This window comes from Pan troglodytes, chromosome 1 (genome assembly GCF_028858775.2).
Source record: "Pan troglodytes isolate AG18354 chromosome 1, NHGRI_mPanTro3-v2.0_pri, whole genome shotgun sequence".
NCBI classification, from domain to species: domain Eukaryota; kingdom Metazoa; phylum Chordata; class Mammalia; order Primates; family Hominidae; genus Pan; species Pan troglodytes.
The window spans coordinates 204,925,970-204,953,804 of NC_072398.2; the positions used below are offsets into that span (position 1 = coordinate 204,925,970).

General features: G+C 57.0%; 2 protein-coding genes across 4 annotated transcripts; one reads left to right on the forward strand and one right to left on the reverse strand.

Moving 5' to 3' along the window:
- Positions 1-319: 319 nt before the first annotated feature.
- SLC30A2 (solute carrier family 30 member 2) lies at positions 320-8,584 on the forward strand. The gene is made up of 8 exons (XM_524624.9): positions 320-751; positions 1,382-1,602; positions 2,155-2,301; positions 3,048-3,201; positions 3,899-4,058; positions 4,802-4,907; positions 6,689-6,823; positions 7,295-8,584. The coding sequence occupies exons 1-8, from the start codon at positions 702-704 to the stop codon at positions 7,438-7,440; spliced, it is 1,119 nt and encodes a 372-aa protein (XP_524624.4). The 5' UTR covers positions 320-701; the 3' UTR covers positions 7,441-8,584.
- A 1,558-nt stretch (positions 8,585-10,142) lies between these two features.
- On the reverse strand, positions 10,143-27,407 carry EXTL1 (exostosin like glycosyltransferase 1). Of its 3 annotated transcripts, XM_016956684.4 has the most exons (11): positions 25,742-27,406; positions 17,332-17,425; positions 16,911-17,018; positions 16,014-16,133; positions 15,344-15,476; positions 15,042-15,148; positions 14,101-14,190; positions 13,271-13,357; positions 12,730-12,890; positions 11,590-11,758; positions 10,143-11,429 (listed from the first exon to the last, which is right to left on the reverse strand). In XM_016956684.4, exons 1-11 carry the CDS (start codon positions 26,518-26,520, stop codon positions 11,247-11,249), a joined length of 2,031 nt encoding a protein of 676 aa, XP_016812173.3. In that variant the 5' UTR covers positions 26,521-27,406; the 3' UTR covers positions 10,143-11,246. The 3 variants fall into 3 exon arrangements, with proteins under 3 accessions (XP_016812173.3, XP_016812175.3, XP_016812177.2); XM_016956686.4 differs by lacking the exon at positions 16,911-17,018; XM_016956688.4 differs by lacking the exons at positions 15,042-15,148; positions 15,344-15,476 and having other exon boundaries at positions 25,742-27,407.
- Positions 27,408-27,835: the final 428 nt, after the last annotated feature.

Sequence of the window (27,835 nt, forward strand, 5' to 3'; positions counted from 1 at the left end):
CGCAAGCCGACCTCGGGGGGTCTCCGGCCTGAGAGGGGAACATGATCAATCCCAGGGCAGCCGCCAGTCGGAGGGGGCAGACGCGGCCCCAGTAGCCTCTGGAGACCCTCTTCCGAGGCAAGGAGCCACATTCCTGCCGTCGGGACCACCAAAGCGGATTTCTACAAACTAAAGTCGAGAACTTTTCGGCGGCGAGGCGGCGCACCCCGCGCGGGAGAGGGGGCGCAGGCGTCACCCCGTCCTCACTCAGCAACACCCGGCGCCGCGCCGGGCGAAGGCTGGCAGACTTCTCGCGGCCGGCAGGTGGGCTCCGCGGGCCCCATGGGCGCAGGCACAGGTGTGCGGGGCCACAGCCCGGCCTTTTGCAGCCGGCGACCGCCCCCCCTTCCCCGCGGGCTTTTGCACACGACGCGCCGACGGCCGCTTCACACGGGTTGGCGAGGGCCGGATAAAGCCGGCGGCCGCGGGGCGCAGCGGCTGACCCGAGACACGGGAGCGCTTGGCACGCGGAGCCAGAGCCGGAGCTGCAGCCGCAGCGGGAGCCGGGGGTGCTCAGGGGCCGCAGGAGCCGGGCCGGAGTGAGCGCACCTCGCGGGGCCCTCCGGGCAGGTGGGTGAGCGCCACCCGGAGTCCCGCGCGCAACTTTCAGGGCGCACTCGGCGGGGCGGCTGCGCGGCTGCCGGGATTCGGCGCGGGACTGCATGGAGGCCAAGGAGAAGCAGCATCTGTTGGACGCCAGGCCGGCAATCCGGTAAGGCGAGAGCCTGGGGACGGGCGGGAATTTTGGCGGCAGCCGACGCACCTCCGCATTTGCCATCCTAGCAGTGGTTGGTTTTGGCTGCGGCTTGAGCTGGGACCATGCAGGAGGGGTGGGGTGAGGTGAGGGAACGAAGATAATGGGCTGTGGCCCAAGGACCGTCTCTCCCTTGGGGCCCAGCCCAGATCCTGACCCCTGCCCGCGGGGGGCCTGGGGCCGGGGGATTGGCGGTTCCCATGCCTGGAGTCCCGCCCCGCCCAGCACTTTGCCCCAGGCAGCCCCGCCCCGGGGAGGCCCTGTGTCCCAAGTGCGCTGGAGGGGGGCCTGCTGTTCTCCCAGAGCCTGCGCTCTGTTCCTTCCCCGCGCTCCACTGGACAGCACGCCCCTTGGCCGGTTCCCAGGGTCTTCGCCTCCTCTGGCCTCTGAAGGGCCCCGGGCCCCAGGACTCCCATTCCCCTATCATCCCCGTCTGAATACAGGCTTCTCACCTCTGGTTTGTCGAGCTCGGAGCGTCCTTAGCTGTTTTTCCCAGTGGACACAAGGCCTCACAGAGAAATGGGACTAGAGTCGGCCCTCCTTACCTCATCTCAGAGCTGAGCGTTCCCTCTCTTCCCCTCTGGCCAGGTCATACACGGGATCTCTGTGGCAGGAAGGGGCTGGCTGGATCCCTCTGCCCCGACCCGGCCTGGACTTGCAGGCCATTGAGCTGGCTGCCCAGAGCAACCATCACTGCCATGCTCAGAAGGGTCCTGACAGTCACTGTGACCCCAAGAAGGGGAAGGCCCAGCGCCAGCTGTATGTAGCCTCTGCCATCTGCCTGTTGTTCATGATCGGAGAAGTCGTTGGTAAGCACTTTTGGGCTAATTAAATGAAGTTGGTGCATGGATAGACTGGATGTTCCCAGCAATACTGACACTAAAAGCCCCAATTACTGAACACACACTACAGTAAGCCTTTATATACACATTATCTGATGCAGGTCTAACAACAACCTGTGTTCTCACACGGGTGACGTTATTCTCCTTACTTTACAGATGATGAAACTGAGGCATGTTCAGGTGAAGTAACTTGCCAAAGATCACGCACAACTCGTAGCTAAGGGAAGGCCTGAATTCCTAGAAGGGAAGAGCATTTACTGAGTATCTACTATGTTTTCCAGTCCCTATTTGAACTTGATGTGCACATTCACCCTCTAAGTAGATATTGGTGGCCCATTTCACAGAGAGTGGAAGTTGAGGCTCAGAGAGAGTAGGTCACTTGTCACGGTGGTACAGCTCATGGGTAGAGAGATCTTGAGCCCAGAATGTCTTCTTCCAGAGCCTGTGGTCTCCCTGCTGCACACACAGTCTTGGGAGCCAGCTCTCTGGGGGAGCTGATAAGGACCCTCCACCCTGCAGGTGGGTACCTGGCACACAGCTTGGCTGTCATGACTGACGCAGCGCACCTGCTCACTGACTTTGCCAGCATGCTCATCAGCCTCTTCTCCCTCTGGATGTCCTCCCGGCCAGCCACCAAGACCATGAACTTTGGCTGGCAGAGAGCTGGTGAGGATCGCGGTTTGGCTGGAGATGGGGTTGAGAGAGAGGGTGGGTTAGAACAGGGGTTCTTAGGTGGCTGTAATGGGTGGATCCCCCCTTCCTCCCCTGAGTGAGGCCAGGAGGGTGATCTGGATGGGGGAAGAGCATGTCAACCATGGCCTCTGTCCTCTGGGAAATCCTAGTCTGATGGGGGAGCCCTGGTCCCAGTCATCCAGGAGCTCTCAGTCTGCAGGGAAGCAAAGTTGACCTTCCTAAGAAGTGCAGTAGCCAAGCTTCAAGAACAAATGACAATGGCATTAACACTGCACATAACTCTGTGGATCAGCTCTGGGGGGAGGGGAAGGCCAGCAAAGGCTGCTGGAAGATATAGGCTTTAACCTCTCTTCCGTTCACCCTGGACTGCATCGTCACCTTCCTCTTTGTGGGAGATGGCCCAGCCTGTCTTCCCCAGAAGCCTCAGTTTACTAGCTGAACAAAAGGCACATACTTTAATAAGTCAGCTTCTTTACATGTACAACCAAAAAGGTGGACTCAGATGATGACTTATTAGTTCCTTCTAGCTCTTACATTCCTAGATATATGAGGGGTGGGGTAAGGGGCAGCCATACTGGCCATACCTTCAGCAGAGCCCAGTGGGACCCAGGCCCTGACTTTGTGTGGGAGGTGGGTGGGGAGGATCCTGAAGGAAGGGGGAAGACTCCTTAGCTTCAGGCCCATGCCAAGGTGGGTGTTGGGGTTGGGTTCTTCCTCAGAGATCTTGGGAGCCCTGGTCTCTGTACTGTCCATCTGGGTCGTGACTGGGGTACTGGTGTACCTGGCTGTGGAGCGGCTGATCTCTGGGGACTATGAAATTGACGGGGGGACCATGCTGATCACGTCGGGCTGCGCTGTGGCTGTGAACATCACGTGAGTGGGGCCCCAGTTTCCCTCGTCTCCCCTCCTCCTCCCACCTCTCACACCCACACCTATGTCTGCTTCGCGGAAAGAGACCGTGCCACTTTCCAGCATACGCCACAGGACAGAACTTCCCTAATGGTCTGAGCTCTGGCACCTGGAACACCTGGGTCCTACCTTAGGCCTAGGCCAAGAACACTGGGAGCTGTAAATCGGAGTCTTCATCCACTCTACCCACTCCCTGATACATGTCAGGGACTAGCCTTGGTGGCTTCATACCTGAAGTGGGGCGGGAAGAGGCCAGTTGTTGCAGGAGTAGCTGTCCCTAGGGGCAGAACACAAGTCTGAAATTGGTCTCAGTTAGAGACAATGGGTATCTCTTTCGGGGTCTTTCTCGTCTTTGTTCAGAGGCCTCAGTTTCCCCATCTGTGACATGATGGAGTGAACTGACAGTGACCTCCCTAATGCCCTCCTGCTCTGAGATTTGGCACTGTGGCATTGTTGTGCCCAGGCTCAGCCTGGCATTGGCACTGGGCCCTATCTCTCATGGCTGTCTGAACCAAGGCCACGTGGGTTGGACTTCTCACATGGCCAAAGAGATCACAAGGTTTGGGGGCTTGAGATTTTTGCCCTACAAGTTGGCTAGTCCTAATAGGTGACCTCCATCTGCGACCTCAGTGAGCCCTTGGCTTTGTCTCCACTTCCATAGAATGGGGTTGACCCTTCACCAGTCTGGCCATGGGCACAGCCACGGCACCACCAACCAGCAGGAGGAGAACCCCAGTGTCCGAGCTGCCTTCATCCATGTGATCGGCGACTTTATGCAGAGCATGGGTGTCCTAGTGGCAGCCTATATTTTATACTTCAAGGTCAGAGCTGGGACACAGGGTGGTGGGGGTGGCAGGGGAGTGTAGACCACCTGAGTATACTCTCTACCGGGGTTTCTTTTCAGATTCTAGCTCCCTCCCAGTTCTAGGGAAAAGGGTGGGGAGAGGAAAGGAACATTTATCCAATACCTACCAAGTGTCAGCACTTCTGATCCTCACAACAACCTGAAGGGTAGGTGGTAGTGTTTTCTGTAGCTCAGAAAGGTTCAGTGACTTGCACAGTGTCACACAGCCGGTAAAGCATAGAGCCAGCTTCAAGCCTACAACTGTGTGTTGTCAAACCCTGGGCAATGCCCATCACATAGAGGCAGGGAGCTGTAGTGGAAAGAGGCAGGCATTTGCTCTGAAGCTTGGCTCTCCTCCTTGCTAGCCATGTGACATTGGATGAGTTTGCTTGCTCTAATGGAGCCTCAATTTCCCCATCTGTCAAATGGGGATGGATGGCGGATCAGATGGTATCTAAGATGCCTTTTTGCTCTGTCCATGTCTCAGCTCCTTGAGAAGGAGGGGTGGGAAGGGACTGCCTTATTCTGAACTGTGGTCTGTCCTTTCTGCTCTTGCAGATGTGAAATAAAGAGCAGAAAACTGGGAGGCAGGGCCAGGGCGAGGCTCATGCCCACCCAGCAGAGAGAGCATCTCTCCCCAGCAGTGCTGGGTGGGAGGGGAGAAGGGAAGCTGAGGTGTTAGATGGTGAACTCCAGGTCTGCCTTCCTGTCTTCCTGCAGCCAGAATACAAGTATGTAGACCCCATCTGCACCTTCGTCTTCTCCATCCTGGTCCTGGGGACAACCTTGACCATCCTGAGAGATGTGATCCTGGTGTTGATGGAAGGTAACCTGGGCTTTGTGGCTCCCTTTTTGCTCTTGGCTCTCAAGCGCTAATCAGCTCAAATAGGGTATGTGTGTGTCTGGGGCATCCTAGCACATGGGCGGGGAGCCAGGATCCGGAGCCCTGGCATAGGCTGGAAAACCTCCTGGGGCCCCTGGGCTGATCTTGACATAGAGCCTGGGCTTTCAGGTGTGGCAGTTCCTGGAACCATCCCCCAGCCCGAGTCTTCCCTTCCCCCTACCCCTAAGGGTGCCTCCTCTGCCTAGTCAGGTGGCTTCTGGGGGACATCTGTAGCATCTGGAGCTCTCCAGCCCTCCCCTATACACTTCCCCAGGCTCTGGCTGCCTTCTCTCAGGAAGAGAGAGGGGGTGAGGATTATGCTTCTCATTGCACAGAGGGGCAGACTGAGGCTCAGAGAAGGACAGTCAGCCTTGGACAAAGCTACTGAATCCACTGCAGCGCAGGCCTTTCCTACATCTCAGGGACCAAACAATGCCACACCCTGGGGGGACATGGCTGTGCTTTGTGGGGTTGGAGAACGGTCAGTGGTGGAGAATGATCTGGTCTGCCCTGAATTACCTTTTTTTTTTCTTTTTTCTTTTTTTTGAAACAGGGTCTTGCTCTGTCATCCAAGCTAGAGTGCAGTGGTGCCATCAAGGCTCACCACAGCCTTGACCTCCTAGGCTCAAGTAATCCTCCTGCCTCAGCCTCCCAAGTAGCTGGGACCACAGGCGCATGCCACCATGTCTGGCTTTTAAATGTTTTGTAGAGATGGGGGGTCTCACTATGTTGCCCTGGCTGGTCTCGAACTTTTGGGCTCAAGCAATCATCTCACTTCAGCCTCTCAAAGTGCTGGAGTTACAGATGTGAGCCACCACACCTGGCCCTGCACCTTGGCTTTCTTATGCTCTAGGCCTGGGGTCTTGGGCCAGGGTCATAGGCCTCTGCGTGGTCAGGGTCAGTCTGGAATGGAGTAGGATGCTGGCCTGGGCTTAGCAGTATTTGGCTGCAGGTCAGAGCTTTTTCTCCAAGAATATGCTAACCCAGATGAAAGCGATAATGATGAAGATGATGATCGTGCCCTGGGTGGGTCCAAGGATTCTCAGGATCTGTTCTTTCCTTCTTTCCATTCAAAAATATATTTATTGGCCAGGTGCAGTGGCTCACACCTGTAATCCCAGCACTTTGGGAGGCCGAGGCAGGCAGATTACCTGAGGTCAGGAGTTCAAGACCAGCCTGGCTAACACAGTGAAACCCTGTCTCTACCAAAAATACAAAAATTAGCCGGGCGTGGTGGCATGCGCCTGTAGTCCCAGCTACTCAGGAGGCTGAGGCAGGATAATTGCTTGAACCAGGGAGGCAGAGGTTGCAGTGAGCCAAGATCACGCCACTGCACTCCAGCCTGGGTGACAGAGCAAGATTCCGTCTCAAAAAAACCCAAAAAATATATTTATTGAGCACCTACTATGGAGTAGGTGCTGTTTTAGGCACCAAGGATACTGTGGTAATCAAAGGAGACTGTCCTGCCCTCATGGAGTGTCCATTTTAGAGGGAGAAACTGACAATAAGTACATTCATAAATAATTTCAGTGTTAAGAGTGGAGAGGAAATACAACAGAGTGATAGGGCAGAGAGCTTGGGAGGTGAAGGCAGCCTCAGACCTGCAGGCCAAGGAGGTCTTCTTTGAGGGGATGACACCTGAGGATCAGGAGCCAGCCCTGCACCAATGGGCAGGCATGGGAGGGGTAGTTTCCTTTAGTTTCCCCTGTCCTTGCCGTCCTCAGGGACCCCCAAGGGCGTTGACTTCACAGCTGTTCGTGATCTGCTGCTGTCGGTGGAGGGGGTAGAAGCCCTGCACAGCCTGCATATCTGGGCACTGACGGTGGCCCAGCCTGTTCTGTCTGTCCACATCGCCATTGGTGAGTGCTTGGGACACTCAGGGTGGGGTGGGAGACAGGCAGCCAAAGGCCTAGTGCCATCCCCAACGGGTCCAGGTGACCCCAGATGCTCACAGTGCCCATGCATCAAGCCCAGCCTCATGCTGAGTACTTGATACGCATTATTCCATCTGATCAGCACAATCTCATTTATCCATGAAGAAACTGAGGCTGGGGTTGGGTGGTAAAGTTACTTGCCCAGGCTTTTACAGCTAGTATATGGCAGTAGGTGGCAGATTCCTGGCCTTAAGGCCAGTGCTTTACCAACTCTTTCAGGCATGAGCCAGGTCTGGGCTGGGAGGCTACCTGGCAGAGGAATGGAATCTGGGGGCTTCTCCATGTTCATGGTCCCCCATCCTGTTCTGCTGGGGATGGGGTATGAGATTTGGGCTCCTGATGGTTCCAAAGGGCCAGAGTAAATGGCTTCCCCCGCTGTGTCCTCTCGGCCCCCAGCTCAGAATACAGACGCCCAGGCTGTGCTGAAGACAGCCAGCAGCCGCCTCCAAGGGAAGTTCCACTTCCACACCGTGACCATCCAGATCGAGGACTACTCGGAGGACATGAAGGACTGTCAGGCATGCCAGGGCCCCTCAGACTGACTGCTCACCCAGGCACCAACTGGGGCATGAACAGGACCTGCAGGTGGCTGGACTGAGTGTCCCCCAGGCCCAGCCAGGACTTTGCCTACCCCAGCTGTGTTATAAACCAGGTCCCCCTCCTGACCTCTGCCCCACTCCAGGAATGGAGCTCTTCCCAGCCTCCCATCTGACTACAGCCAGCGCCAGGGTGGGGACTCAGCGGGTATAAAGCTAGTGTGACCCTGCTCTTCCAGCTCCTGGGCCAGCTCTGGAAGGGCTGTATTTGGGCCTAATCCTCAGCAAATGTTCTACCACTCGCAGGGGCAAAGGCGGTGAGCCACGGGACGTCCAAGGGGAGGCTGGCCCCAGCGCGCCCATACTGCCTGCCTCATGCCCCATTCTCAGCCTGGCTGGCCTTTGCCTTTATGAATCTGAGCCCCTCCGTCTGCCTATAGCAATAGGCACGGGGGTGAGGACCCTCACACTCTCATTTGAGCATCCCTGAGGCAGGGAGCCAGGAGGCACCTGAGGCCTATCTGTGCCTTAGTCACTTCAGCTGTGAGCCAAATGTTCCCTTTCCTGGAGGGGAGAGGCTTCTTACTAGGTAAGAGACAGGTTTCCTCTTTCCTTATTTCCTCAGCTGTGCCAACACAAAAAACAACTTTGGCACAGGTGGTGGGCAAGGGGTAGAGAGATTTCAGCTTGGGTTCTGTGCTAACAGTCTCCAAGCCCCCTGGCACTTCTGTTGCCCTGAGAGTGTCCCAGGGGATTCAGAGTCTCCAGAAAGATATGGCTGGGCCAGCTCTGTTGCCTACCTGGCCTGACCCAGTCGGAGCCTGGCATGGTGGAGGGAAAGGGAGACAAGTGGGGCTGCACTTGGTCCAGAGGCCAGCTAGGAGGGAAACCGCGGCTTCCTGGGGCTTGTGTGTGAAGATTCCTGACTTAGGGGTGGCTTGTGTTTACAAGATGCAAGAGGGGAAACCTGTCCCCGACTCATCGAGACAACATGCCCAGTTATCAGGGAGTCCTGTGTCACAAGGTCTGTCTCTGCCATTGCAAGCAAGTGCCTTGGGCGAGTTGGCCTCTGCCCCGCAGTCTCATCTGTACACCGACAGGGTTGATGCCTCCCTCACAGGGTTGAGAACAAGAGCCAGTTGGCCAAGTACCTGTGGTTGTTGAAGATTGGTTACTTTTACCATCCTGGAGACAGGGAACTCTGTGGCCCAAGGCTGCCTCACCGAGGAGCCAGGTGGGCTTCCCAGCCTCCCCAGGGGCAGTGCTGAGTTTGTCTTGACTGTTCTGGCCCAAGGTGGGAGGAGGTGGGTTTGGTCACTTGCCTCCCACTTTAAATCTCTGTCTTTCCATCTGTGAAACGACCTCTTTGTGCCTTCCCAGCACTGTCATCCTGATCGCCTGTGTTCTAGGTAGGTGGGTCCTTCAGCCCCTCCAGGTCTGTGAAAAGTCTGTGGAAAGCACTGGCCTGGAGAGGGGTGGGGGGTTGCTGGTGGGTGCTCCATTCCACCACAATCTCAGGGGACTCAACCTCCCCCACCCAACTCCCCACCCCCCACCCAAGCCATGGCAGGCCCCAGGAACTTGATCCTGGGCTTTGCCGTATGCCAAGTCCTTACACCCCTCTCAAGAGACAGTCATTGGCTGGGCACGGTGGCTCATGCCTGCAATCCCAGCACCTTGGGAGGCTGAGGCAGGCAGATGACTTGAGGCCAGGAGTTCGAGACCAGCCTGGCCAATATGGTGAAACCTCATTTCTACTAAAAATACAAAAACTAGCCAGGCGTGGTGGCTTGTGCCTGTAATCCCAGCTACTCGGGAGGCTGAGGCAGGAGAATCGCTTGAACCGGGGAGGCAGAGGTTGCAGTGAGCTGAGATCACACCACTGCACTCCAGCCTGGGCGACAGAGCGAGACTCCAGCTTAAAAAAAAAACGGAGACCATCACTGCTGTCCTGCATTCTTATAGACGAAAAAACAGGCTCAGAGGTTGAATCGTTTTCCTGAAGTCAGACAGCCAGTGCAGGCAGGTCTGGGATTTCTGCCTTATTTCGGTAGACCTTCCTCTACAGCAGGGTCTGGGGGCCTGTCGGTCTGGGCTGCCTGTTGGTACAATACGAACCCCTGGGACCAGCAGTGCCCGGCCCATGGGTGAGGACATGCCAAGGCAGTTCAGTGTCCTGGGTGTCACAGCTGTGATTGGAAAGGTGCTCTTTCACCTGGCTGGGCCTGGCATCCAGCGCCCTCCCCACCCTGGGAAGGCTGCCTGGGCCCCAGCTGTATGCTTTCCCACCCACCCTCAGTTCTTGACTCCGGGCCAGACTGCCTCTCCCCAACCTCTTTAATTTCCAGTCCACCCTGTACCTCAAGCATCTCACAGCACCATGCCTCCCAAGGGTAACCCACTCTGCCACTCAGCTGTGACTGGCTCTAGGGAGGACCTGAGTCATCCAGGGGCCCGCCGAGGTCAAGCTGGGGGGTGGGGGTGGAAGGCCTTGGAGAGGCCTAAGGGGACAGTATGTTCCTGCCAGTGAGACAGTCACGGGAGTTTCCGAGCTGCGAGGCCATCAAAGCAGGAAAACACCTGACACCCTGGACCTGGGCTGGACCCACCACCCTCACCCTCTGGAGTCGCACGCGCTCCCAGGCGAGCCCTGAGCCCTGAGCCCCTCCCTCGAGCAGCTGCTGTAAGGGTATTTATAGCCTGGAGCGTGAGGGGGCAAGGACACGCGCTTTATTTCGGAAGTGATAATTCCAGCTCCAGGTGGGTGAACCCCGGAGGACTTAGTGTCCGCCCCCCCAACTCCATTCTCACCTATACCGCTCGGAACAGTCCCTGCTTGCGCCCAGCCCACCTAAAAACAGTCCCTTCTTGCTGAGTTCCAAGTGTGCAGGCGAAAGAGATGGGGCTGTTCTTCAGATTTCTCTTCCCAGCTTTCAGCCCCCGAGCTGCCCACAGCGCTCACCCTCCACATCCCGGCCGCCCTCTGGACATGCGGGTGAAGAGTGCGGCGCGACGCTGACCTCTAGTGGTCGGCCTTGGTAGTGCAGGGCAGACGGCCAAGGCTGAGCCGCGGGCCGTGCGGGGACAGACCACTTGTTCCCATCCCGCTTTCCTCGCCCCACTCCTCGTTTACCCGCACCCCTCTGCTCCTTGGTTGAGGCTCAAGGATTGAGCCTGACAACCCAGGCCTCTTTGGGTAGTTGCCTTCCCGGGACTAGGAACCCTAGGAATGGGTGGCGGGGTGGGGCGGGGACAGTTCTGTCTCTCCGCTCACCCTGTCCCGCCGCCGCCCTCATAGGGCCAGGCACGCAGTTAATGTCTGCCATCCGTCTATTCGTCAAATATTTGCGGCACACCTGCCTAGCCAGAGAGAAAAGGACACGACACGACCCGCCCCCCGGGGCTCGCAAGCCAGTCCTCGGGCCTGACCGTGCGGGAACCGCGGCAAACACTGGGCTGCGAAAGCGCAAAGGAGACCGAACCCATCGGGGGCAGAGGGGGAGGAGGGCCAGGCAAGTCCCTGGAGGAGACAATGCTCTGAAAGACAAGCAGAAGTTAGCTGGGTGGAGAAGCGGAGAGCAGCGCTCTGGTCGCGGGGCTCAGCCTCCGCAGAGGCTCCGCGGCTGAGGGCGGGCAGGAGGAGGTAGGGCCACGTCCCCCTGTTGTGATTGGCCAACCGGGGTCCGACGTGTGGGCCCGCTGGCTGCCATGATAGGTTCTCCGGTGTCCCAAGAGCGGAGCCCGCCGGCAGGCGCCGGGCCCCCTGGGAGCTGGGCTGCGACCTCTGCTGGGGTCTCCACGGGTCGCCCCCCCTAGGGCTTCTCCAGGCTGCGGTACTTCTTGCGCTGCACAGACACCGGGTCCTTAAACAGCACCGGGTCCAGACGCAGACGAGAGGACAGCAAGGGCATGTGGCCGAACGCTGCCGCTATCTGGTTGATGCAGTCGGGGGCTGGGGCAGGCGGCTTTGGCCTGGGCCCCGGGACCCCAGGCGCCTAAGAGAGAAAGAAGCAATGCATTAACGGGCTTCTCTGCCCTTCCGAACTCCCCACGCCCGTGCAGCAAGAAAGACTGGAATTAGACAGTGAGAGGGAATCCTCTCCGGCATCCCCGCCCAATCCCTGCCAGTTCCGACCAATCCCCCTCAGCCCTCACCAGTGGAGCAGCCTCCTGGCGCTGCTTGCCATAGGGCACCTTGATAGGGGGCAGCTTGGTGACTGCTGCTACTATGAAATTCATCAGGACGTCCACACAGGTGGGTGCCTCATCTGCCAGGGTCCTCAGAGCCTTGGGCAGGGAGTGGGTGAAGAGAGTGTGGTAATACCTGGGCAAGGGGAAAAGACAGGGAGAGGCTGCAGCCAAATCCATCCCCAGGCCCCATTCTCCTCCCTCCTGACCTCACCTCTCCCTTTGACCCCCATCCCCAAGCCTCCGAGCCCTGGCTGCCTCAGAGAGCTCCCATCCCTGGTGTGAACAGCTCTCCATTGTGCTGTGCCCCGTGGCTTATCTGCAGTTAGTGGTGTGTTCCCTGCCCTCTCCCTCACAGCTCCTTGGGCCCCCCATCCTTGGGCTCTGAGCGCTGAACTCAGAGCCAGAATTAGATGGGTTTGGATCAGCTGGTTTCAAAGCCATCAAACATGGAAGCCCAAAGAACAGTTGTGGATGAACCAGGCTGATACTGCTCCGGGTGAGCTCACTTCACACGGCCCTCAGACAGGCCAGCCTCATCTCGCAGACATTAGGTAATTCTTCACTCTACTGAGAATTCCCTGCAGAGCTCCTGAGTAATCTATAAGAGGTTCCAGGTTATGCATATTTGATTTAAACATGTTTAAGGAACCCCTCTAAAGAGGTCTTACAGAATTCAGTCCCTGCCCTAAGACCGGAGCACTTCAGGCAGCTTCTGGAAGGTCTGGGATGTTCCCCAACTCATAACATCCACATTCATAAAGCATCAGGACTATTTTCTTGTCACCCCACCACCAGCAAACCCACACACTGCCCTTACTCACTGCATGGCTCTACTTCAAATAACAATAGCTACCATTTGTGGAACCTCTGTGCCAGGGACTTCATTTAATGTTCACACCAGCCCTGGGAGGTGAATCCATCCCATTTTACAGATGAGAAAACAAACTCTAGAGAAGTGAGGAGATTTGCCCAGGATCCCACAGCTGGGAAGTGGCAGATCTCGGCCTTGAACCTGGATCCCTGGGGTCTAGGCCACCCTGCTCCGTTCGGGGTGGGGGTGGGGTCTCTGGTCCTCTGATCCCTGTGCAGGGTAGGGGTCTGTACCTATGGTAGAAGGCGGCTGTGGTGAGAACCATGGAGAATTCGTTGGTCCTCTCAGCAGTGTAGCCCCAGCCACCATGGGCCTCGTCCCAGAAATGGCTCGACGTCAGGAAGCCCACCATCCGCTCTGGGAAGCTCTGCCACACCAGAAAGGCAAAGTCCACCTGGGGAGGGACTCAAGTGAGCTGTGAGGAAGGACCTCCTAAATGCCTAGAACATCCAGGGAAATGGAGGCAGGGGCAGCCTGGCTGAGGGGCCGGGGCAGGACTCAGGGGAGAGGGCGCGGGAGCCAAGACTTGGAATTGGCTGGAAGTGTGGCATGAAAGCTTCCAGGGGCCACAAAAACAATTTCTCAAAAGAGTCCGTGGAAAGCCTCAACGAGACTCCTAAAGAGGAGGCTGCCTGGCTTGCTGGGGTGGTTTCAAATGCAAGAGGCTGGACCTCATGACCTGGGGTCCCCTCAACCCTGGGAACCTGAGGGGCTGCCAGGGCCCTCTGGCTCTGTGTCTACCCACACTGGGCTTCTCTTGGGCCCAGCCCTCACCTCACTTGTGGAAAGACTGCTGCGGGCATCGAGGCTGAGGATGGCATCTGTTCTGATGGTGCTATATGGGTAGAAGCGATCACTAACCTGCAGGGAGTGGGGGAGGGGAACTCAGCCATTGGAACATTCCCCCCACCCCCATCCAATAAGTAGGAGCCATTCAGGCACAGTGTAGACGCCTGAGCCATGAATAAAGCCTCCCTTCAGGCACAGTGTAGACGCCTGGGCCTCGAATATGGCAAGCCTGTGCAGAGCTCGTTTTGGGACCTGGGCAACTCAATTGACCTCTTTGGATTTCAGTTTCCCCTTTGGTCAAATGGGGCAGTTGGTCTCTAGGGGCCCTTCCACTTTTGACATCTTGGAATTCCTCCATTGTCATATTGTCACATCAACTCTGGGAGGAGTTGTCAAACTTCCCTCATTTGAAAGAAACAGATCTAGAGAGACGAAGGGACTTGCCCACAACCATGCGGCAGGCAGGTGGTTCACACCAACCACGGTTCCCAGAAGCCTCCCCTTCCTGGCCCCGTGTGCTGCCCTTGGTCCGTATTTTCTCAAGATCCTGGGTTTCTCCTCTGTTCCTCATCTGAGATGTCAGCGCACTCCTCTGTCTTTCCCCATCATGTAAGCCCCAGTGCTCTGGAAGCACAGTTCACAGGGACCAGGGAGGGAAGAGAATCATTACTATTAGCCCTGTGGCTGAAACCTACTGTGTCATTCTTCAGGCCCAACTGTGGCTCAGGCCCAAGTATTCATAAAACACCCCATGGGTGCCCTCCCCCAGCTCCCAGCATGGGCCCACCCCTTTCATGGCTCTCCTCATCCCTTACCTTCCTGTGCCCATCAATGACTGTCAAGGGCACAGCTGTCTCCGGCCACCTGGATGGGAGTGGCCTCTCATTGCTCCAGAGAACCAAGATCTAGAGGATAGGGGGTTGTTCCTGAAGTCTGGGATCTGGGGCAGAAGGCGGGTTGCGAGGGGCAGGAGTGATCTTTCTCAAGGTGGAAGAAGTTTGAGAAGTCAGCTTTATAAACTGCACATGGGAGAAGGGTTTAGTTGGATCCATGGTCCTTTCACCGCTGCTCTGTCCTTGCCTCTGGGCTTGTAGAAGGCAGGGATTCTGGTGACATGAGGGTAGTGACCTGTGGCTTCAGAACTCAAGAGAGTTGTCTGTGGTAGTCCCTAGCCTGGGCCCTGACTCCATGCTCCATCCCCATCTTTTCTCAAAGCCTTCATTCTCTTCCTCAGGCTCTTTTATGACTCCCAGCCCAGCTCAATGGCCTGTTTGGAGCCTTCCTGTGTGCACCCTGGCTGAGCTAACTGCCTCACTTCCTCTACAAGGACTCTTATTAATCTATCTGGCTTCTCTAGTAATCTATCTGGCTTCTCTAGAAGTAAGATTTGACAGTCTGTGTGCCGGAAAATGCTAACCCAGTCTGAATCTCTGGGCAGAATCCTTCCTTCCTTTTTATCTGCTCAGCCTTAAGCCCAGGGCCTAGTGCTCAGAAAATGACTGCTGAGTAAAGGAATGAATGTTTCCTTCTCCAGCCTCCCGAAGAGACATCTGCTTTTCATGTGGCTTCATCAATTTCCATGGGGAAAAAGCAACAGAATCTTGGGACTTACAGGAGGCAGCAAGAACACTTGGAAATCTTCCCCGTGCCTTCCCTCAAATAGTGGTCATCTTTGGGATCTGGAAGTCATCAGGGCCCTGCCCTGTCCCTTACCCCCACCCTGGATCCCAGGACTCCAGCTGGGAAGGGGGCAGACCTGGGCACAGTGCTGGGAGCCTGCCACCGCCTGGATGAGCTTCAGAGGGGGCTGGCCTGGGGGCCCCACCCAGATCAGGGCGCTGAATCTGCCCTCAGGGCAGGAGCCTGGGGGAATGAGACACAGGCTATTAGAGTGGGAGGGAACAGAACCCCATGAAGAATGACCTGAGTAGGGAATCCCCGGGGGCCAGGAAAAATGTCAGGGCTTGGAAAGGGTCTTGGTGGGGCTCTCCAGATGAGGCTGGGGCAGCCCTGGGTAGAGCTGAGGGGACTTCAGGTTGTCCCATCCCCAGGGCATACCCTGTTGCAGGTAGTAGAAAGGGAAGTCCTGGGGGCTTGTGGAAAAAGTAGACAGGGCCAGGAGTGCCCCTGGGGGGCTGTTCCACAGCAGTGAGGGGTGAGCTGATGTTCCAAAAATCCGGTCCTGAATAACCTAAAATGAGAGAGGAGCTGAGCAGAGCGAGTGGCCTGTGTGACCATGGCCACACCTCCCCTTCCAGGCTCTGGGGAGGGTGGCAGCTGCATCACCAGACCCCTGGGGTCAGAAGCTGAGTCTAGAGTAGGGGGCACTCCATGATGTTGCTCCAGAGGTGGGAGATGGTGGCAGGGTCACTGCTTCCCCTTCCTTCCTCACTCATGACAGATGTCACTAATGGGTCATGACATTCTTTCAGGACTCAGAATCCCTCCCAACATAGCATCCCAGGCAGCCGTCGGCGGTCAACTGGCATTGGTGCATGCTTTGACATCTATTTGCCACAGCGGTCTTCTCTAAAGATGGGGAAACTGCGGCCAAGATTGGAGAAGAAACTTGCCCCAAATCTCACAGCCAAGTCTCAGATTCATCCCAGGACCATCTTCAAGGAAGGGGGGGGGGGTTCCCCAAACACTGTGGCAGAGAAGTATGGAGAGGTGACAGGGATGAAGCAGGAGTCAAGAGCCAGGACCCCCATCAGGTGAGACCCCTCACCTCCAGAGTGGTATGGATGACCTTCTCCACTGAGGAGAAGTAGGCATCCCATAGAAACTGGGTCTGCTGACGCAGGGCGAGGACCCGTGCAGGGGACATCTCCTGGAGGGCAGCCAGGACCTGGAGCAGAGAGGGAGAAAAGTGCCAGGTAATAGAGCAATTTTGAGCCCAGGAGGTCGACGCTGCAGTGAGCCATATTCGTGCCACTGCACTCCAGCCTGAGCAACAGAGCAAGATCCTATCTCAAAAAAAAAAAAAAAAAAAAAAAAAAAAAAGAAGCATTCAGGGGTCACACAGAGTTGGGTCTGAATGCCACTTGGTAACCATGTGACTGTGGTTGAGCTATTTAACCTGAGTATTTGCTCATTAATTGCTTATACATTGTAGAGGCTCAATTTAAAAAATGGCAATTACTATTAACCCCCTCTGCCATTCTCAGGGGATTCAAGGCAGGTCACACATATATTTTTCAGAGCTGGACAAAATTAGTTTCATCAGATGGAAAAGTCGCCATGCGTTTTGCTTTCCCACTCCAGTCCCCATGGAGGCGCTCTGAGTTTGAATTTTTTTGTAGCCTTCCCCTAAATTGGTATTTAAGCAGTCACAGGCCATTGGAGCTGGGCCCATGGGGATTGTCTGGTCTAGCTCATCCTATTGTAGAGATGGTAAAACTGAGGCTGGAAGAGGATCAGGACTTGCTCTCAGAACCCTTAGGAATCTCTAGCTCCATCAGATCCTCTGGGAGCCCCAGAGGGGAGACTTGGTGCTAGGAGAAATTCACCAGTATCCATAGAAGGCAGATAGGAATGAGGACTGAGGCCAGCCTCGATCCAGGATTCTAGGTCCCTCCCCTGTCCTGGGTCCAGTTCCCACCCTGTGGGCAGGGCTCTGAGCTACCTGAAGCGGGAGCCTCTCATCAGCTACGATGGCTGCCTTGGTCCAGTCGATGACCTCGGAGAAGGGCAGCTCCCAGCGGGGGCTGAGAAGCACTGGGATGCAGCCGGCCTGGGGGGCGGGGAGGTCACTGGGGAGCCCAGCCCCACCCTGCACATACTCACCCCCCGCCCAGTTCCAAGTCAGTAGCTGCTGCTGTTGGGGGCAAGGGGCAAGGAGGACAGGAACATGGGATTTTTCAGGGAGGGGAGGTTATGGTTGTTCTGCAGAGGGTGCAGTGAATGGGGACACAGGCATGCCTGAGTCCAGGAGTAAAGGAGCAGGCAGCTTACTGCCCCTTCTCATTGGCCTGGACCCAGAGTACCCTGCCAGCTCATGAGTGCTGGGGGACAGAGGATGGGTGATGCTCAAATTGGGGTTATACCTGCAGGGCTTGGAGGAAGCGTGAGGCAGCCTCGGGACGGTGGCCAGAGATGAGGCAGAAGGTGGCATTGGGCAGCGTCTCCTGGCGCTGGGTCCTAAAGAGGCACATGGGGAGGTCCCACCACACATGAGCCTGGACAGTGACCTTCGCCCCCTGGGCTCCCTCAATGGGAGAACCCCACACCCCTGCACCCCACACCCACGCTCCCAAATGTGTAAACCCACTCATGCATATGCACAGCCGCACACTGACGCACTAACACAAACACAAGCCTCACACCAGCCACGCATCTGTGGTTGGACTAGGAGGCAGGAGCCCTGCATTCTAGCTCTGCCTCTGCCCTCAGTGGCCTTAGACACCTCCCTTGCCTTTCTCTGGCCTCAGTTTTCTCATCTGTAAAATGGGAGGCAGCGGACGCTGATGTTTCCGAGGCCCTGCCTGACTTAGACATGCACGTCTGCCCTCCCCCACTCGGCCACAGGCAGACTTTCAGCACCCCTTGCCTGCGTGGCCTCTGAGCCCAGCCCTCCCCCATGCTAAAAGCCAGGCCCGTGAAAGGCTCCTCTGTCATGAGGTGGGCTGGGCCCCCAGCCTGGAACCACACAGGAAACTGCTGCCCAGAGGTCCCCTGGCCCAGAGGACAGGCTCCCTCTGTTCCTCCCACCTACCCCCTCCACCACCCTAGCCCAGGGCCACACTCAGGCTGTGTGTGCCTGTGGGGGAGGGCAGGAGTCCCAGCCTCCTCAGAGCCAGCCTGGCAATTGTCCATCCAGGGGACCATTGCCTGCAACCCAGCCAGGGGAGGGATAAAGGGAGGGACCAGGACACAGGCCTGCTCAGTGTGGGACTCATGACTAGGGCCCAGAGGGTACTAGGACCCTCCTCAGTTACAGCCTGTTTGGCTCTGAGCCTGAACCTCCAAGAAGCAGACCTGGGAGTACTTAGGCAGCCTCGGGGCCATGCCCCATTGAACAGATGGGGAAACTGAGGCCCAGAGAGACCCAAGGACTGGCTCAGGGTCACAGATAGGGTTGGGTGGAGCTGGGACTAGAGCAGAGATTTGCCAGCTCCTGACCCCGAGTTATCTGAACCACCCCAGAGCTGCTGCTTTAGGGGTCTTCCAGGGGACCCCAGCCTTCTTTGTCCTCCCTCCATGCTTAAGTGTCCACCAGGCCCTCCCTGGAAGAAGCCACAAGTAAGCATCAGGACACCCTTCACCTCATGAAAAGCCACAGCAGAAGCCAACCACGTACAGCCCCCTTCACCCCTAAGTCAACCTCTAACGAATTGAAAACCTCTAGGTTAAGGCTGAATCAACTGCACCACTGAGCCTTAACCTCCCTTGATCCTCTGTGCCTTTAAGATCCCTTCTCCCTCACGTTGGAGGGCCCCTCCTGCCTTGTCAGCCTGAGGAAGCCCTCCTACTCATCTTTTTCTTCTGAGACAAGCTCTTGCTCTGTCACCCAGCCTGGAGTGCAGTGGTGCCATCACAGCTCACTGCAGCCTCGACTTCCCAGGATCAAGCAATTCTCCTGCCTCAGCCTCTGGAGTAGCTGGGACTACAGGCACGTGCTGGCTTTTTTTTTTTTTTTTTTTTTTTTTTTAGAGATGGGGTCTCTCTGTGTTGCCCAGGCTGTCTCAAACTCCTGGCCTCAAGTGATCCTCCTGCCTCAGGCTCCCAAAGTGTTGAGATTACAGACATGAGCCACCACACCTGGACTTCTTCTACGCTGTCTTAATGTCTAAGCTGAAACATCACCTCCTCTGGGAAACCCTCCTTGATCTCTCCAGAGATGGCTTTCTCTACTCCCACCTCCCAGTGGACTGCAGTAGTAATGATCCAAGCTAACCTATATTGAGTATGTACTTTGATCCAGGCACAGTTCTAAGTGCTTTACATGTATTAACTCAGTTCATTCTCACAGCACCTCTATGAGATAGGAGGGGAGGTATGCACTGTTATTATCTCATTTTACAGATGAGAAAACTGAAGCCCAAAGAGGTCACACAGCTCTTGAGTAGAGGAGCCAGGGAGGCAGCCAGTGCAGCCTCTCTCTGCTTAACAATGTATGTCAAACAATTGACTTGCCTGTCTCTCCTACAAGGCTGAGCTCCTTGAGGATGGGGCTGTACCTCCCTCATCTCAGTATCCCTAGGGCCTAGCAGAGTGCCTGGTGGAGAATGGGAGCTCAGTGGGTGCTGCCGAATGCTCAGTGAGACACTAGGGAATAGATCTGGGACCAAGAGACCAGGTATCTGGGAGGTCAATTTCAGCAGAAATTCTAGTGATGGAGCTGGTTGAGCGTGCAGCCAGTGGGTGGTCTTTGGAGATGGTGAGTTCCCCATCAGTAAAGGTAAATAAGTAGAGACTGGATGAGCACCTTTGGCGGGGAACAGGGAATGTGTTACAGAGGAAACTTGTGCATCTATGTGGTGACCACTGAAGAAGTCTTAGGCTTCTGTGACCACGTAAGGTACCTGCCATAGACTCAGGGCCTCAGTGCCCAAGGGTGGTCAGCGTGGCTGTGCCCATGGCCTCAGTGCTCTGCTGGGGCCTGGCCATAGGTAGGGCTGCATTGTGACTTCCATGTGCCCTACTAGGCACTTTGGCCTTCACAGTCTCTCCTGCCATAAAAAAAGAATATAGTTGATAACTGTGTTGGTATAAAAACAAGCAATATTATATATTAAAACATTTTCTGCTGGGAGCCGTGGCTCGTGCCTGTAATCTCAGCACTTTGGGAGGCCGAGGCAGGCAGATCATTTGAAGTCAGGAGTTTGAGACCAGCCTGACCAACATGGTGAAACCCCATCTCTACTAAAAATACAAAAATTAGCTGGGTGTAGTGGCGCGTGCCTGTAATCCCAGCTACTTGGGAGGCTGAGGCAGGGGAATCCCTTGAACCCAGGAAGTGGAGGTCGCAGTGAGCCAAGACTGTGCCACTGCACTCCAGCCTGGGTGACAGAGAAAGACTTTGTCTCAAAAAAAAAAAAATTTGTGCCCTCTCCCCTCTCCCCTCCCCCCTCTCCCCTCTCCCCTCTTTCCACGGTCTCCCTCTGATGCCGAGCCGAAGCTGGACGGTACTGCTGCCATCTCAGCTCACTGCAACCTCCCTGCCCGATTCTCCTGCCTCAGCCTGCCGAGTGCCTGCGATTGCAGGCGTGCGCCGCCACGCCTGACTGGTTTTCGTATTTTTTTGGTGGAGACGGGGTTTCGATGTGTCGGCTGGGCTGGTCTCCAGCTCCTAACCGCGAGTGATCCGCCAGCCTCGGCCTCCCGAGGTGCCGGGATTGCAGACGGAGTCTCGTTAACTCAGTGCTCAATGGCGCCCAGGCTGGAGTGCAGTGGCGTGATCTCGGCTCGCTACAACCACCTCCCAGCCGCCTGCCTTGGCCTCCCTAAGTGCCGAGATTGCAGCCTCTGCCTGGCAGCCACCCCGTCTGGGAAGTGAGGAGCGTCTCCGCCTGACCGCCCATCGTCTGGGATGTGAGGAGCCCCTCTCCCTGGCTGCCCAGTCTGGAAAGTGAGGAGCGTCTCTGCCCGGCCACCATCCCATCTAGGAAGTGAGGAGCGCCTCTTCCCGGCCGCCATCACATCTGGGAAGTGAGGAGCGTCTCTGCCCGGCCGCCCATCGTCTGAGATGTGGGGAGCACCTCTGCCCTGCCGCCCCGTCCGGGATGTGAGGAGTGTCTCTGCCCGGCCGCCCTGTCTGAGAAGTGAGGAGACCCTCTGCCTGGCAACCGCCCCGTCTGAGAAGTGAGGAGCCCCTCCGCCCGGCAGCCACCCCATCTGAGAAGTGAGGAGCGTCCTCCCTCCTCGTCTGGGAGGGAGGTGGGGGGGTCAGCCCCCCGCCCGGCCAGCCGCCCCGTCCGGGAGGTGAGGGGCACCTCTGCCCGGCCGCCCCTACCGGGAAGTGAGGAGCCCCTCTGCCCGGCCAGCCGCCTCGTCCGGGAGGGAGGTGGGGGGGTCAGCCCCCCGCCTGGCCAGCCGCCCCGTCCGGGAGGCGAGGGGTGCCTCTGCCCGGCCGCCCCTACTGGGAAGTGAGGAGCCCCTCTGCCCGGCCAGCCGCTCTGTCTGGGAGGGAGGTGGGGGGGTCAGCCCCCGGCCCGGCCAGCCGCCCCGTCCGGGAGGGAGGTGGGGGGGTTAGCCCCCCGCCTGGCCAGCCGCCCCATCCGGGAGGTGAGGGGCGCCTCTGCCCGGCCGCCCCTTCTGGGAAGTGAGGAGCCCCTCTGCCCGGCCAGCCGCCCCGTCCGGGAGGGAGGTGGGGGGGGTCAGCCCCCCGCCCGGCCAGCCGCCCCGTCCGGGAGGGAGGTGGGGGGGTCAGCCCCCCGCCCGGCCAGCCGCCCCGTCCGGGAGGGAGGTGGGGGGGTCAGCCCCCCGCCCGGCCAGCCGCCCCGTCCGGGAGGGAGGTGGGGGGGTCAGCCCCCCGCCCGGCCAGCCGCCCCGTCCGGGAGGGAGGTGGGGGGGTCAGCCCCCCGCCCGGCCAGCCGCCCCGTCCGGGAGGGAGGTGGGGGGTCAGCCCCCCGCCCGGCCAGCCGCCCCGTCCGGGAGGGAGGTGGGGGGGTCAGCCCCCCGCCCGGCCAGCCGCCCCGTCCGGGAGGGAGGTGGGGGGGTCAGCCCCCCGCCCGGCCAGCCGCCCTGTCTGGGAGGTGAGGGGCACCTCTGCCCGGCCGCCCCTACCGGGAAGTGAGGAGCCCCTCTGCCCGGCCAGCCGCCCCCTCCGGGAGGGAGGTGGGGGGGTCAGCCCCCCGCCGGGCCAGCCGCCCCGTCGGGGAAATGAGGGGCGCCTCTGCCCGGCCGCCCCTACTGGGAAGTGAGGAGCCCCTCTGCCCGACCAGCCGCCCTGTCCGGGAGGGAGGTGGGGGGGGTCAGCCCCCGGCCCGGCCAGCCGCCCCGTCCGGGAGGTGAGGGGCGCTTCTGCCCGGCCGCCCCTACTGGGAAGTGAGGAGCTCCTCTGCCCGGCCACCACCCCATCTGGGAGGTGTACTCAACAGCTCATTGAGAACGGGCCATGAAGACAATGGCGGTTTTGTGGAATAGAAAGGGGGGAAAGGTGGGGAAAAGATTGAGAAATCGGATGGTTGCTGTGTCTGTGTAGAAAGAGGTAGACATGGGAGACTTTTCATTTTGTTCTGTACTAAGAAAAATTCTTCTGCCTTGGGATCCTGTTGATCTGTGACCTTACCCCCAACCCTGTGCTCTCTGAAACATGTGCTGTATCCACTCAGGGTTGAATGGATTAAGGGCGGTGCAAGATGTGCTTTGTTAAACAGATGCTTGAAGGCAGCATGTTCGTTAAGAGTCATCACCACTCCTTAATCTCAAGTACCCAGGGACACAAACACTGCGGAAGGCCGCAGGGTCCTCTGCCTAGGAAAACCAGAGAACTTTGTTCACTTGTTTATCTGCTGACCTTCCCTCCACTATTGTCCTGTGACCCTGCCAAATCCCCCTCTGCGAGAAACACCCAAGAATGATCAATAAAAAAGAAAAAAAAAAAAAAAAAGACTACTTTAAAAAAAAAAAATTTTGTTTTTCTTCTACCTGAAAGTTCATTTTTAATTCTGCCTTTTTTTTTTTTTTTTTTTTGAAACAGAGTCTCTCTCACTCTGCTGCCCAGGCTGGAGTGCAGTGGCATGATCCCAGCTCACTGTAGCCTTGACCCCTTTGGGCTCAAGCGATCCTCTCACTTCAGCCTCCCAAGTAGCTGGGACTACAGACTTGCACCACCACACCCAGCTAATGTTCGTAATTTTTGTAGAGACAGGGTCTCACCATGTTGCCTAAGCTCAGGCGATCCACCCGCCTCAGCCTCCCAAAGTGCTGGGATCACAGGTGTGAGCCACTGTGCCCAGCCCTGATTTTCAAAAAAATGAAAATATTTTCATGAGCCTATAAAAGTATCATGGGCCCTAGGTACTGACTGTGCCCCTTGTTCCCAGTGGATACAGCCTGGGGGACTTTGAAGCATGCATCAAATTTATGTTAAAAAATGGGGGAGAATATATATATTGCTTGTACACACGCAGAGTTTCTCAGAAAAGACACATAAGAAACTGGAAGCAGTGTTTGGCTCCAGGCAGGAAAACTGGGTGGCCGAGAGACAGGGATAGAAGGGAGGCTTTTCACTCTATGCCCTTTTGTGCCTTTGGAATTCTGTACCTTGTGAATGAATTACCTATTCATAAAAATGAATAAATAACAATTTGAATGGGTGGAGATTTATTCCAAAGCAACAGGAGACCGTTCAACCAAGGTGGAAAAACATGGGCTTTGGAGCCAGAAGTACAGGGTTGAATCCCAACTCCACTGCTTCCAAGCGCCTGATTAGAAAAGTGAGGGGCTCATGGAGAAGAGGGAACCTTGTCACCCTGGGCTATTCCACCTCTCTGGGCCTCAGTTTTCCATACCCTGAAATGGAGATAATAATACCTCCCTTGAAGGGTGCATGACAGGATCAGCAGTGACTTAAGTAAAGTGCCTGGCACAGCACCTGGCCCAAGCCAGGCACTCCTCAAATGTAGCCTCCTCCCCTCCCCACTCTCGCCCGGCTGAGTGAATGTGGGGAGGTGGCAGGGACTGTGAATGGCCTCTTTCTCTGGCCAGGACTTGTTTATTCAGGCTATCTCTCTCACTCTGTCCCTAGGCTGTCTGGCCCAGGCAGCTGCCCGGCACTTCGGAGAAACTGAGGCTCAAACCACTCCAGAGATGACAAGTCCTGTCACCTTCAGGGAGGCGGAGGCCAAAGACAAAACTTGAAGGTCAGAGTCCAAGGCTGCCAAGCTTCGCCCCTGGGAAATAAAACTTATCAAAAATGCTACTCAGAGGGTGACCCACGCTAATTAGAAAACCGTGGCCGGCTCTGCCCAATTTCAGATCCATTAGTAAACATTTAATGAGCACCTACCTGCTGTGTGCAGCTCCCTAACTTCCAGTTTCTCAAAGAAGTTCAGACTGAAATCACTTTCAGGTTCATCAATAATGAACTGTGCTTAGCGGTAACTAAAGTCAGCTGAAAAAAGAACTTCCTGCAAGCAAGAGTACCTGAGTGCCTCATCAGAAAAGTGAGGGAGGGCATGGCAAAGGGAGAGCCTTTTCGCTCAAAGTGAGCTTCTGCCTGAGCGCTGAGCTGCAGGGGCTTGGGGGAGATCCCTGACTTTTCAGGCTCCCACCTTGGAGACCACTAGGGATAGGTCCCAGCAAAAGGACCCTGGGGCTGACCGGGACAAGTCCATTCTTACTCCTGGCTGTGAGGGCTCCCTGGAGGCCTCCATGTACCTTCAGGAAGTGGAAGGATCCCATTCCCACCAGAGCCCTTTGGCCGAGAGAAGTCCCGGGAGCCCCAAGCAGAGGCAAGAATTCCTGGGAGGGAGTGGAGCTCAGAATAGCTGATGTTGTTGGAGCAGAGAATAGGGAGAGAGACCTGAGGGAGGAGCAAAAGGAGGATACCAGAGTGACAGTTCCTGACTCCGGTAGGCCCTGGGAGAGGGTGGGATACAGAAGGAACCCTCTGCCACCGGGGCCCTGGACAACCTCAGAGGGACTCCCATTCTTGCCTGCCCAGCTAGCCTTTAGAGGCTGCTGGCCTGCTGGGGACACAGAGGGTTAGAGTGCTTAGGGGATAACTATCACCTGAGGCGCATCACCCCAACTAGCCCAGGTGGAAAGAGTTTCTGTACAAGCTCACCACATCCCACAGGCCCCCAGTCCCTTATATATGTCAAGGGCCTCTCACTGGCAGGAAATTCTTCTTTAGATCTGACCTACGTCATATTTGCTATAACCAAAGGCTGTTTCTTTGAGAGGTTAATCCCCAAAATTAGACACAGGAGCAGCTTCCAACTGTGACTGTGAGGCCCTTCTGAGGCATTTGATGAGGTTGATCATAAACTTTTGCTTAAAACTCAGAATTCTCATACTGAAGGCTTTGGAGATAGGCAATTCTGGATCAAAATACTGGCTCTTTCTGGCTGGGTGGCCTGAGAAAAATTACTTAACCTGTCTGAGCTTTCGTGCCTGGTACACAAACACTTAAATGCTAACAACTAGCATATTTTATTATAATCATTATTTATATAAGTGCTTAGCACAGAGTAAGCACTATACAACTGTATGTGGGAAAAAAAATATTAGGGTAGGAGGTTTGGAATGAGTCGTGTTTTATGTTTTGAAAGATCCCCAGGGGAGAATTCCAAAACCTACCTTAGACACCCCTTGCTTCAAGTCCCCATCTTAATGGAAGTGCTCTCTGCCATCTAACCTGGGTCCCTCCTGCTGCTGCAGCTGAGGCCTAAGTCTACCAGGACTACCTGGTTCTCCCATCTCAGTCCTGCCTTCTACCCTCGTTTCTGGGCTTGCGTCTATTCCAGCCCCCTCCCATCCAGCCCCCAAGGCAAAAGGTTCACTTACTGCCCAGGTCCAGGGTCTTGCTCACAGCGCCCATCCCAGGGGCAGGCAGAGGAGCCGGTGTCTGCTGTGCGCCACCCACCCCTCTCCTCTTCCAGGGCTAGCAGGGCTACCCCGGGCTGGGGGCTGTGTTGCCGCAGCTGGCCAGGAGCCCCACCTCGCAGCGGGTGGGCTTCAGGGAGAAAAGGGAGGGCCACATCAAAGCCGGGCCGGAAGGAGTCCACCGTGGGGCTGGCCTCAGCCACCATAGCCTGTCCCAGCTGGAAGGTCCTGGGGCAGGGAGCTGGGCGGAGACGGAGGACCAGATGGTTCCTGCCCCTGTTCCATTGCAGAGGCATTGAGCTGCACTCTCCAGTCTGGGCGTCCAGGCTGAGGAGGAGGAGGAGGCAGGCCCCAGCAGGGCTGAATGTGTAGAAGCGAGAGCCCTCAATGGAAGCCAGGATCCTGCGATGAGTCTCAGAGATGGGTCCAACCGCTGGGTACACGAATACCTTAAGGCCATCGCCCCTGCACTTTGAGGTATCAAAGCAGGCTTCCCAGTTGCAGCTGCCACCATGAGGGGCTTGAGGAGGTGAAACGGCATCTTCTGGGAGCTCTCCAGGCTGGGAGAAGCTCTGCAGGAGCTCTGCGTCCAGCCAGCGGGGCCAGCCTTGGGAAGCCCCGGGCTGAGGTCTGGGAGGCAATGCCAGGCGGAGAAGGGAGAAGCCTCCCAGCAGGACAAGCAGGAGCCAGGAGGCTGACAGTGCCAGCCACAGGGACTTTCTTCTCCTCCACGACTGCATGTGGCTACCCACAGTCAGGGCTAGGGAAGCTGGGAGGCCTCTGCCAGCAAGCAGGAAGAGCAGGGCCTGGGGCGGGAGACCAGAGCTGAGACCGACCTGCTAGTCCTGCGCCGTCATTGTACAGATGGGAAGACTGAGGCCCATCGAGACCAGGCCACCTGTCTAAGGTCAGATAGTGAGTCACCAGCCAGGCAGGAGGAGGCCAGGTGGGACACAGCTTGCTGGCCTGGCCCCCCTGCTCTCAGGACTCTGCCTTCTCGGCCTTTGGACAACCAAGCCAGCCTTTTCCCTCCCAGCAGGGACCCCTGCCCCTGGGCACTGCTCTGGCTGACGCAACCCCTGTCCAGAATGCAGGGCCGTGTCCCCCTGCCCTCCTGGCTGCACCCCTTGACCTTGCCCTCAACTGAGAGGAGGGCTGTCTGCCAGGCCATGGGGACCAGTCAGAGCTCACACAGGAGGCGGCTTGGCCAGGGACAGGCTGGAGGGAGCTGGGCTGGTCTTCCCACTCCTCCCCTTGCCTGAGCAGCCCTGGCTGCCCCTGTGCCCGCTGGCAGACACTCCTGGGCTGTGGCCCCTGTGGCTGGGGCTAAAATTAGACCCTGCATCCCATGTGGATCATCGGAGTCAGCTGAGGTCACAGCCTGGGTGCAGCCGGTGTCCCCCCGCCTTGGAGGGCCAGGCGGGCTCGGGGTCCTGGTCCTTATCCACTCTGCCGCTGCACCAGCTCAGGAAGTGCAGCCCCTCTTCCCCGCAGCCCAGCAGCTGCCTTGCACCATCTGGCTTGGAGCTATCACAGTGCAGAGGCCAGGGCCGCTGTGCCAAGCCCCCCAAACCCTATGGTATCTCCTCCCATCCCTCTCCAGTCGGCAACTGGCCCATCCTGATCTCTTTCCTTAGCAGCAGCCTGGCTCCTCCCCTCCCAGCCCTGATTCGCTCCTGGCTGGGAGGCAGGGTCTCCATTTAACCCCTTCCAAACCAGTTTCCTCAATTGCTAATCCAACCAGCAAGTACTGCAACTCACAGCTGGCCATGAGTTATCACAGCCTCTGTCTCTCAGTCCTCCAGCCACCCTCCAAGGCAGAGATTTACCTGTCATTTCTTACAGATGAGGAAAGCTCAGAGAGGGGATGAACTCTTCCTAAGGTGACCCAGCTAAGAAGTGGCAGGGTGGGGATTTCAATCCTGAGCTCCTGGTCGTTGGTCACCCCAGCTGTGGGCCCTGTGGCTGGAGAAAAACTAGACCCTGCACCTGCTGTGGGCCATCAGAGTCAGTGGAGGTCAGAGCCTGAGTGTGAGGAATCTCTGAATCGGCACA